Source organism: Gekko japonicus, unplaced genomic scaffold, assembly GCF_001447785.1.
Source record: "Gekko japonicus isolate JY-2015 unplaced genomic scaffold, Gekko_japonicus_V1.1 scaffold2093, whole genome shotgun sequence".
Taxonomy (NCBI): domain Eukaryota; kingdom Metazoa; phylum Chordata; class Lepidosauria; order Squamata; family Gekkonidae; genus Gekko; species Gekko japonicus.
In genome coordinates, this window is record NW_015173199.1 from 317,703 (window position 1) to 329,915 (window position 12,213).

At 44.3% G+C, this 12,213-nt stretch overlaps 1 protein-coding gene across 1 annotated transcript in view; it reads left to right on the forward strand.

Annotated features, from left to right (window-relative positions):
• LOC107120015 (protein Jumonji-like) overlaps nucleotides 1-5,195 on the forward strand; it is a gene marked incomplete at its 3' end in the record, with an annotated part of 232,716 nt that extends 227,521 nt beyond the window's left edge. The window contains exon 4 of the mRNA XM_015422655.1: nucleotides 5,026-5,195. Coding sequence (XP_015278141.1) covers nucleotides 5,026-5,195 — 170 coding nt within the window. The remainder of the gene's footprint in view (nucleotides 1-5,025) is intronic.
• Nucleotides 5,196-12,213: the final 7,018 nt, after the last annotated feature.

Consider the following 12,213-nt stretch of genomic DNA (forward strand, 5'->3'; position numbering starts at 1 on the left):
TCATATTCAAAGTTTAGCCAATATATTTTTGCACAAAACTTAAATACATTTATCTATTACTTTACTTTGTATATTTAACCAAAAAACCTCTTTTAAAGGTAAAGGTAAAGGTTCCCTTACTCGAAAGCCATTCGAGTCCGACTCTAGGGTTGCGGTGCTCATCTCCATCTATAAAATAGATACCAATATATGTCGAAAATTTCTTCATCTTTTCCTTGTATGGTAAAAGTTAACTTCTCCATCTCCACTACATCAAATATTTTATATAAAAATTCTTCCCTTAGATGAGATGTTTTCATTTTTCCAAAATTTTGCAAAGACAATCCTTGCTGCAGTCAAAATTTGCATAATCAGATATATCTCATGTTTTTTAAATGTATCAAGAATTATATTTAGCAAGAAAAATCCTGGTGTTAACATTATTTTTATAGCTAATATCTCCTCAATAACCTCTTTTATCATAATCCAATATTCTCTAGCCTTTTTGCATAGCCACCACATATGGAAAAATGGACCGTTGCTATGTTTACATTTCCATTTTTTTTAACATTGTTAATTACATCATATTCAAAGTTTAGCCAATATATTTTTGCACAAAACTTAAAGACATTTATCTATTACTTTACTTCGTATATTTAACCAAAATTAAACTCTTTTAGCCATCTATAAAATCGATACCAATACCACCACTGACCCCAGCCACTTTCTAAAAATACTTGGTGGGCACCAGGAAAGGTGTTGGCAGATGGCGTGGCATCCACGCAGGGCTGCAGCTAGTGTGGGGCCCACGGGGCAGTGCCCCCCCTGAATTCGCAATGCCCCCTCATCTGGCTGAGGGAGAGGTGGAGGCAGTGGGCCAAGCAGGCAGGGCTGGGGTGTGGATGAGGCCTCCCTGGGATGCGCATCCAGGCCAGAACTTTTCTTTCCCAGTTGCTGGCCTTGACCTTGAAGGTGCCTGTATGGGCTTCAAGTTCGCAGTGCCTGGCCACTCCAGACGGGTGGCCTTTGGCAAGCAAGCTCATCCTCTCGCCTGGCCTGCAAGCGTCCCTCTAGATGAGGCCAGCATGCATTGTGGTTCCAGGAAGGGGCTGGCCATGGCCGGGCTGCCCCTCCCCTAGATGGGTTGCTGGCCGGCCCCTTTTCTCCCTGCGCCATCAGCCGCACCGCCTCCTTACCCTCCCTCCATGAGCTGCAGACTGACACCAAGTTCCAGCTCACCACCTTCACACCACTCATCTAGTACGGCTGTCCAGTCAGCTGCAGGGGGGTGCTCCTCGCCACCCCCTCATCCCCTCTCTCGCCCTGTATTTATTTCATGGAAGATTCCTTACAACTCATGGTGACCCCATGGCATTTTTAATTATTAAATTTAATGTAATTAATTGTGTTAGCCATCATGCCCTCTCTTTGCCCCCCCCCACGAGAAACGAAGAAGAGATTGGATTTATACCTTACCCTTCACTTGGAGTCTCAGAGCGGCTTACAAACTACTTTCCCTTCCCTTCCCCAGAACAGACACCCTGTGAGGTAGGCGGGGCTGAGAGAGCTCTGACAGAAACTGCCTTTCCCAGAACAGCTCTGACAGAACTATGGCTTGCCCAGGGTCATCCAGCAGGTGCAAGTGGAGGAGTGGGGAATCAAACCCGGTTCTCCCAGTTTAGAGTCTGCACACTTAACCACCACACCAAACTGGCTACACCAAAAGGTCTAGCTATGGGGCTGCGTCCACGGGCACCACATTGGTGGCCCCTGGTCTAAGCTTTAACTGAGCAGGAATAAGGACCAAGCTAGACATTACGACATCTAGGGGTTGGACCTGTGGATGCCACCGCCATCTTAGGCCATTTAAATATGCGCTTGAAAAGGCACAGGGGAAGGGGGAGGCCATTCTCGATGCACCCAAGTTCAGTTCTAAAATGGCGGCGGCACCTGTGGATCCATCCTGCGGATACCGTACTGTCTGCTCTGGCCCTGAGCTAAAGCACTTCCCCAAACTAAGGCCTCTTCCACACTGCCATTTTTGTCACTCGTTTGTCCCTATTGCTTTGGGGGTCTGTCCGTCCCCGTTCCACATGCGTTTTGCTTCCTCTGGGACTACTAGAGAGAGCAAAACACAGTGTGTGTGTGTGGGGGGGAACCCTGAAGCAATAGGTACACACAAGTGATGAAAATGACAGTGCGGAAGAGGGCTCAGTCAGACATGATCAGGGACTGTATAGTTTCTTTGCCAGTTTAGTGTAGCGGTTAGGAGCAATGCTCCCTCTAAGCTGTGGAGTCTTGTGAGCAGTGCTACTGGCCTTAAAGTTGTGAGTGAGCAATTTGGCTGCTGCATAAATTAGTTTGCTCTGGAGCCACCCTTCTTGAACTAAGACAAAAATGTGTGAGCCGGAGGCTAAAAAACTGTGAGCTGGCTCACACTCGCTCAGCTTAGAGGGAACACTGGTTAGGAGCGTGGACTCTAACCGGGTTTGATTCCTTACTTCTCTACATGCAGCCAGCACAGCCCACAGCCATGAAGATGTTAAAGTGAGACCCAGTGACACACCCACCTCTTTAAAAGTCTGAAAAAACAGAGATAACTCAAAAGTCTTATCTGTGGGGTGCAGCTAGGCGCATGGTTGGTGGTTCAAGAACTTTTCTGCTTTCCTTCTCCTCCCCCTTTTTCTCCAACATTTGTGCCTTTGAGAATATTTGTCGTGCTCTGAAGAAACATCGTATGTGCCAGATATAAATTCTGCATTTTGTGAGAAGGAAACATGAGTGCAAACGTCGTGATTCTCACTCGGGGTGCGGGAATGTAGCAGCGGAGGGTGTTTAAACAAATGACTGCAGCCTGGAGGAAAATCGACAAGAGTGTTCGTTTTCAGCTGGCAAAATGACACCATCTTGGTGCAGCTTTTAGAAATGCTGCAACTTTTCCAAAAAAACCTTAAAGGCATTAACCAATCAAGGAGTTAGGCGCTCTGGTAACCCTGCAGGCCATGCAAAGATTCCTCTAGATAATACATAATCAGATTGTGGAGGAAATCTAATTTGGAAGGTCTTCTGCCGGCCAAAGGTAGCACAGAGGACATTGCCAGGTTACTCAAGCTTCTGCTATGACCATTACTAACATTCTGTCTCACGATGTGGTTCAAGGGCATGAGGAGTACTTGTCTGCCTTTAATAAATTGTCTGCCTGATAGTTTAACAAGATGTACCACTGGAAGGGGTTTGGTATTTTTGTTGCAGAAAGTTCCAACCCTCAAGTTACCGACACCCTCTAGCTTCTGCTCCCATGTAGTCCCATCCCAATCAATGCTCCCTTTAAGCTGTGGAGTCTTGTGAGCAAAATTTCTCCTTCGTGAGCTACTGGCATTAAAGTTGTGGGCAAGTGATTTGGCTGCTGCATAAATTAATTTGCTCTGGAGCCCTCCCCTTCCTGAGCTAAGACAAAAACGTGTGAGCCGGAGGCTAAAAAAACTGTGAGCTACTAGAAATGTAAAATTTCCGGAAATTTTGAAGCTCGAAAAAAACCCGTTTTTTTTCTGGTTTTTTCCGGGGGAAAATTGAAATTTTCGGAAAAATTGAAAAAAATGCTACATTAGCATTTCTTTTGTCTTTTCAAGATTGAAAGTCATTCTGTTACTTTAGGAACATAAAATATGACTATGGACATTTTTACTTGGCATGAAATTATCACAACTAGCATATTAAAAATATAGTGTATCAAACAATTATTACAAACAGAATACCCACCCACATGCAAAAACAAAACTGAAACTTTTTTATTTTCTTCTGACAATCGCACCTCCTAAAGGAAGAAATGCATCTTGTTCTTGCATTGGAGAGTTCAGTTTGTAACCTAGGACTTGCTTGTCCTCAGTGCACAGAAATTAGATCAATCTGATACCATATATATATTTTTTAGAAATGATTTGGAAAATATTTGAACACCTTGTCTTAAAATATTTTATTCATCATGTTAAAATAAAACGTTCCATAATCAATTTTTTTTTCTTTTTTCAATTTTTCCAATTTTTTGGAAAAAAACAAAAAAGGTTTCAGGAAAAAAACAGTTTTTTCCCAAATTTTTCCGGTTTTTTTCCGGGCCTTCACATCTCTATGAGCTAGCTCACACTGACTCAGCTTAGAGGGAACACTGATCCCATCTCTTGCAGCTCAGGTAGTATTGAAATGGGGAGACGCCATGGTAGGGCTGGATGAATGGTTACAGGCACTACTGGTACTGCCATCTCCCAGGGAGAGAACAATGTTGCTGTCAGTCGTAACATGCCCATGTGACCCTCTCGATTCAGCAGCGCCAAGACAGAAACACATGGGACTTGCAGCTGGCTCTTTTAAGTTGAATTTGAGGGTGTGTGTGTGTTTGTGGGGGTGTTCTTTCTCATTACTTAAATATTCGTGTACAGAGTTAAGGCACAGTATGTGGAGGGGGGAAAGGAGGTGAACTAGGACTCAAATATACTTGTTGGGAGGGACCCTCTAGAAGCATTTAAAAAACTATTTGCCATTTAGTGCAAGGAGATGGCGTCACTCTAGCAAAACTGAAGTAAGTGTTCATGTGCCATTCGGCTAATTATCATTCTTTAAATGTGGCTTTTGAATGCAAGCAACAAGTGCAGAGGCCCTGTTCTCGCCTGATATTTCCCATCAACGGCTCCCCTCTCATTTTGGGAGAGAGAGGCTGTTTTCCACGTCTTTTAACATTTATGGAAGTCGGTACGCCCACAAAAACGATGCATTAAGAGTCGAAATCTATTTATAATCTTAATCGTGCATTTGTATATCCTGCTTTTGTTCTACTGTACAAGCTGCTGTAATAGTTTTAAAAAGGCCATGTTGTTCTATTTGCCAGATTTGATAACCAATCGCATTGTTCGGGGGACGAACAGAAAATTGGCATTTTGATGGGAAGGCCTGACAGGCGTTTGTTTAAGATCTTGACCTTCGTCTTGCTGCATAGCTAATTTTCCCTGCCTTCTGTTCCGCCGCTTAATTGCATTCGTCTTCTGTCTCCCTTAGGCCGAGGCTGCAAGCACAGAGGAAGTTTGCTCAGTCCCAGCCAAACAGCCCCAGCACAACTCCCATAAAGATAGTGGAGCCATTATTGCCCCCTCCAGCAACGCAGATTTCTGACCTCTCCAAAAGGAAGCCCAAGACGGAAGATTTCCTTACGTTTCTCTGCCTTCGAGGTGAGACTCCCCCCCCTCCTCCCCTCCGTGCTGCATCAAAGGAGGGAAGCTAACAATGAAATTCCAAGAGCTGCGGTCCATGTGCCCGTTCCTTGCTATTATATATTTCGCCTCTTGCAATCCGAGGGTACCTGTGGCAATACCAAACAGTCATTAAAAGGGCCGTGGTCTAGAAATAGACCAATAGGGCCATAAATGGGATTTTGCTTTGCTTCACTCTTGTTCACTGGGAAAAGGCTTTACTTTCTCTGTCATTCCATCTCTCACCTTGTCTTCCCGCATAAGCCGTGTTTGTGTTTTAAATGGATGAAACCGATGGCACAAGACCTATTGACTCAATCAAGCTCCACTGCAGTCTCTAGTACCGATTTGTTTCCGCTAGGCTGCTCTGTAATAAAGTGCATGTGGGTCACATTCAACATCACATTTGGGAATCCTGCTCTCTGAACTGTATCCCACGCAGTGCGTCTGTATAGAAGACTTGATGGTTGTTCTTATCTAGGACTTCCATCTTCTATTGGAATTGCTGCTTATTCTGCTGCCACACAGAATCATAGAGTCTTAGTGTTGCAAGGGATCTCCAGGGTCATCTAGTCCAACCTCTGGCACAAGGCAGGAGATTCACAAATGCCTTCCCCCCCACACCCCCAGTGACCGTTCCCTCTAAGCTATGGAGTCTTGTGAGCAAAAATGCTACTTTGTGAGCTACTGGCATTAAAGTTGTGAGCAGGTAATTTGACTACTGCATGAATTAGTTTGCTCTGGAGCCAGCCTTCCTGAGCTAAGAAAAAAATGTGTGAGCCAGAGGCTAAAAAACTGTGAGCTGGCTCACACTAACTCAGCTTAGAGGGAACACTGGCAGTGACCCCTGCTCTATGCCGTGAAGGGGGGGGTACCCCTCAAGGTCCCCAGCCAAATTGCCCTGGAGAAAATCGCTTCCTGACCCCAAAGTGGCTATCAGCATTACCCTGGGCGTGTAAGAAAGGGCCACAAGAATTAAGCATTTTGAGGCAACCCTTCCTGCCCTCCCTCTCATGATCTGCCTGAGTTCACAATATAAGCATTGCTGCCAGATGGCCATCTAGACATCAAACAATAGTGGCTATGGTTTTGGTTTTCTTTACATCATTTCTGAATCACTGGATAATTTAAGGAGCGGTGCAGTTAAGTTATATGCACTGTAAAACCAATGTTCTAGGTTGGCCCCGGGTCCTATACCTGAGCATTAAAAAAAAAAAAATAAGCAACTAAAATCTATTCAGTAGCATCTTGTCATACCCATGTGCCTCATATCCGGGTATGTGATTTTGTCAGGTCTACACTATATGACACATTAAAGCAGCAGCCGCTTGGGAGGAAGGGAGATTTTGACGGCGGTCACAGGCCCAAGGAGAGGATGAACAATACACCTTTTTTTCCCATACCAGAACAAGTAGCAACTTCTGGGGAAGGGGTGAACCTCTGTCACCTCGCATGTTAGTCCCGGTCCAAATATCACCCCTGTGGCAGTTGCTGTTCATAGAGGTATAAAGAAACAAGATATCTGATCCATGATTGCCAATATCTTGTTAAGCTTGGCCCAGAGGGAAAAGTGTTTGGATGTAATAATGATCCCTTAATGATTGCTTTAGAACTTTTTTTTCCCTTCACATTTTTAAAATCACCCTTTTAAAAGAAAAGAAAAATTCCTATTATGGTACAGTGCAATCCTAAACAGTTATTCACTTCTTAAACCCGTTGATATCAGTGGGCTCAGAAGGGTACAACTTTGCTTAGGACTACACTGTGAATCACATTACACACACACACCCCCCAAGTGACTTCACAAATAATGTTTTCCTTTTCTGCAAAGCCTCTAATACTGAGGCACAGGTCTCTTTACTCAGGGAATAAGGGGTAGAGTTGCCAAATGTGGCTGGGAAATTCCTGGGGGTTTAGGGGTAGTGCTTGTGGATGGAGCTCTTGTGGATGGAGCTCTTGTAAGACGGAGCTCTTCTACCGGGCTTTTAGTTGAGGCAGCGGACATCCCCCCCCCCTTCTGATTGGCCTCCCATCAGTATCCTGAGCTTGAGTAACCATCTGGGAACTATGCCATCATTTTTAGCTACTGAGTTATTAACTGGAGTCTGCACTGTATTTTATGATTGTATGATTACTTTATTGTTTAATCTCATTTTAAATTGGTTTTAACTGTCCTTGTATATTGTTTTAATACTGATGGTTACAACAACAGTACAGCACACAGTAAAAAGTAGCAAAGAATAATAAAAAAAAACAACTGTGAGCCGAATTTCCCGCAAAATATTCACAAAGGAGACTTCATCAAAGTGAAATGCATCTATTGTCTGGAATAAATCTATCCATATAATCCATCATAGGAGAATGTAGAAGCCAAAGAAGTTCATCATAGGAAAATGCAGAAGCCAAAGAATAAATTATACAAGATAAATATCCAAAAAGTCCAAAACTTTTCCTAGGTATTTTTTTCCAGTGTTTCAGACTTCTGGTCCCTCCTCAGGAACAAAGAACAACTACTCAGCATCTCATTCCATCTCCTTTTAAGATAATGCTTTTCTGTTACTTCAGCATTGAGCAGGGTCTCCTTAGCTCTAATCTGCACTCCTAAAGGCTGCTTCAATGTATCAGGACCAAAACATTCCTCCAACACTGATGGAACCCTCCCTGAGCCTCCTTGCAGGGAGGGTGGGATACAAGTTGTCATGGCTCAGGTGGGGTGTCACCTTACACTGCCACCACTCTGGAATGAGGATCCCTTGAGAAGGCCCAGAGCACCCTCCCAAGACCTTCAGACCTCCCTTTTGGCCGAGTAATAGGCGTGAGGACCAGGCAGAGTGAACAATGAAACTAGTTTATTTTATAGGAGGTCAAACAAACAAGGTGCAGGAATAATAACAGTAAGTGGGTGAAAAGAAAAGAAATCAAATGCCCGAACGCGTCTAAATATACACTGTCCCTAGCTCACTATCTCAAGTGGCCTTAAACTACTCACCCTTCCCTCAGGGTGAGGGTTTCTTCCCCACAACAGCCTCTCTGGCACAGTTCCCTGGGAAGAAGAACAGCTTTCCCTCTTGCACCAGTTCTTTTATTCCCCAACCCTCTTCTTCCCTATTGGTCAAAATCAGTGCCCAAACTTCCCAAGGCCTTCCGAGGTTTGTAGGCCCAGCCTCTCCTACTGCTAGCCAGGCTCCCTGGGCCTAGTAGGCCTCTGGTGGCACAGCCCAGATCATGACACAAGTTTAAAAAAATAAATAAATAAACAAATGGGAATTTGTGGAGGGATTTCACCTGAAATCTGTGGTATGCTATAGAATCTGCTGATAGTCTGGAGATCAATTTGTAATTTCAGGAAAACTCCAGACTCCACCTGGATGTTGGTAACCTTCAAAGTTTTCTTTTCCTCCATCTTCTCCTTTTTCTCTAGTTGGGAAAGATCGGGGAGATCAGAAGGCAAAGTCTGGGTAGGGGAGGGACCTTCGTGGGGATGTGGTACCATAGAGTCCTGCACACCAAGCTACCATTTCCTCCAAGGGATCTCTGAAGTCTGGAGATCAGTTTTAATTCCAGGAGGACTTCACCTGACTTATAGAGGTTGACAGCCTTAATCAGGCTCCACCATCCTTGCTGCATCTTCACTCTAAGTCTCCTTTCTCAAGCTGCTTTTCCGTAGAAGAAGCAGCGACCCAAATTTTGATACGTATTTTTTTTTCAGGCTAGCAGGCATATACACATGAAGAGCCTCTTACTGTACTAGAGTGCACTTAGCATAACAGGTAACCTTCAGCATTGTAGCTATCCACGCAGCTAATAAATAATGGTAAATAAAACAGTTTCCCTCTTAGAACAGGAAATGACTTCCAGTTATCTTTTCAGTGATCAATCCAGAAGAGTGGTGTTTTCTTTCTGTGCATCACAGGTTTTAGAATTTGTACATTTTTTTATCTTGAGAGTTGGACTTTGAATTTTATTTTCTCCTGAACCCATGCCCGAGAATGTTTGTTTTCCCCCCCCCTCTGTTGCTTTCTAGCTTTCACCTATGTTGTCAGCCTTCTTTAAGCTGTAGGCCTGCCAGACACACGGGTACAGCTACTTTCTGAATGGGTGTGTGTGTTAATTCCACTGTGTTTCGCGTGTTTACAGATGCTTACAGATAAGTCGTCTTCCCCCTACACAGCTTCCTAAACCGAATAAGACAGGTCTTTTGGATTTGCATAGTATGAGTTTAATTGCCATAAGAATTATTGCAGTCTAGGATAAATCTCTTCCTTTTCTACATAACACAGATCAGTGACTAGGAAATAGCTTGGCATTCTCTTTTGCCATGTTTCTATATAAAGACCTTCCATGGTAGAGAAGAACAGTTTTCTCCTCTGTCCACCACCACCACCACAGAACAATATCTCAAATAATACCTGCCACCCCTCTGATAATGTAATTATTTGCTGCCTCTCAGCTTCCTTCTTCCAGACTCTAAAGTTGCCTCAATGCCCGTTTTCATGCCTGTACTGTGATGCCTAAACCCATTTTATCAGCTGCTAGAAGAATAGATGCTTTTGAATTATGGTGCTAGAGAAGACTCTTGAGAGTCCCTTGGACTGCAAGGAGGTCAACTCAGTCAATCCTAAAGGAAATCAACCCTGACTGTTCCCTAGAAGCCCAGATGCTGAAGCTGAAGCTTAAATACTTGGCCACCCAATGAGAAGGGAGCCCTCCCTGGAGAAGACACTGATGCTGGGAAAGATTGAAGGTAAAAGAAGAAGAGGACAGCAAAGGATGAGATGGTTAGACACTGTTATCGAGGCAACGAACATGAAATTAAGCAAACACAGTTGGGCTTGACTGTGCAACTGAACAACAGTAAAAGTCTTAGAATGGTGCTTTAGGATCACATGGTTCTGGATACAGCCAACTGATTGCCCAAGCAAGCTGGAGGCAGCATTACCAGTGATTGAAGTATTAGTTGAAGTAGTATGCATGGATGTTCCTGAAGTGGGAATGTGAGCATGCCAGGAGTATCCATCGCTGCCCGGAAGTGTGGGGGACAAAGCTCCAAAAGCATTCTGGTTTAATGGACTGAGCTGAAGACCTGTACTGCCACTGACCTCCCACTGGTAGGGTGAATTTGGTGGCAGCTGGAAGTGGTGAGAAGAGCTGGCATAAGCTTTAGGTAGCAAGCAAGGTGATGAAGTTTGAGTCGAATTGGCCCCAAATGCAAGTAAACTAATCCTGGGACGATGCTAATAAGGCTCAAAATAATGAATTGGGCAGATGTAAATTTGGTTTGTATCCCTAGCTATAAGTTGTCTATGGAATAATTAAATGGAAAATGTGAAACCTACAGTGTGATCCTAACCAGAGTTATACTCTTCAAGGTCCGTTGAAATCAATGGCCTTTGAAGAGTATAAATCTGTTTAGGATTGCACTGCAAAGCACATGTGTTTATGGGGGTTTTTTTGCAGGGAATATCAGATTTGGGTCCCCCCCCCTTCATTCCATTTGAGTGAGATTTTTTTTACTTATTTTCCCCCTTCTGCAGGCCTCTTAAAGGCCACCTACCTTGGTCCTGAGGGTCTTGCACTGCAAAGCACATGTGTTTATGGGGTTTTTTTTTTCAAGGAATATCAGATTTGGGGGTTTTTCCCCTCTTCATTCCATTTGAGTGAGACTTTTTACTTATTTCCCCCCTTCTGCGGGCCTCTTAAAGGCCACCTACCTTGGTCCTGAGGGTCCATCAGCTAGGGACGTGTACCTTGGGGGGGGGGAATGGTATTTTTCTAGTATCAGGGAACTGAGAAATGTCAGTATTCCCAGTTTTCTGGGTTCCAAATACCAGTTTGGTGTTCTGATCTGGGGCTTTTCTGAGATTCCAATAATATTCGATTCCCTATGAGGAATCTTTCTGGAAGGCTGGAGGGGCTGTTTTTTGAGCAAATGGCACCAAAATCACAGCAGAACTGCTGGTGCTTATCCATCAAATAAACTCCCGAGTTTCAAGTGAACTGGATCATGAGGCCCAATTCTATGGGCCCCTGAACAAGGTGCCTCTCCAGCCATCCTCCAATGTTTCCTGAGTGGGGAGAGGACTCCAAGTGGTCTCCTGGGCAGACGGTATCCAAACGCTCAGGAACAATCAAAAATCACTAGCTAAAAGCCTCTGAAAGTAGGCAGAACCAACGAGCCCAAAGAACCAATGCAGAACCAGGGGATCCCAGCAGAAGCACAGGACAACGTGGCAACAAATGTATGCAACCCGAGAATCCAATCCAATGTCAAACCAGAGAATTTTCCCAAGTGAAACTGAATGGGAGCCCTGTCAAGCCCAACAAATGTAAACTCAGCAAATCTAGCCAATGTACAACCTGAGAAATTAAGGCAGTGTCAAACTCAAGAATCCACCACAAACCCAACAGCAACCCACTCGAGCAAAGAACACAATGTTGCAAGACCAACAAAACAAATTAAAAAGGACATAATAAAAGCTGAAACGAAACAACAAGCCAATACCAAGCCATAGGAAAGATACAGAAAATTAGAATTAAAGGAGGGACAGTCCTGGGAGACTTAAAATGCTGGCTCCTGGTATTCCTGGTTACCCCCGAATATTTCCAGGATATATTTTTTAGACCCTGTCATGATCTGGGCTGTGCCACCAGAGGCCTACTAGGCCCAGGGAGCCTGGCTAGCAGTAGGTAAGGCTGGGCCTACAACTCCCAGAAGCCCCTGAGAGGTTTTGGAGCCAAAATTGACCAATAGGAAAAGAGAAAATAAACCATTTTCATTGTTCACTCTGCCTGGTCCTCACGCCTATTACTCAGCCAAAAGGGAGGTCTGAAGGTCATGGGAGGGTGCTCTGGGCCTTCTTAAGGGATCCTAAATCCAGAGTGGTGGCAGCATCAGGTTGCACCCCACCTGAGCCGTGACAAACCCATTTCTTGTTATCCTGAAAACCCCGGATATCATCCAGAGGCCCAAATGTATCCCGAAAATACCCAAAAGGTA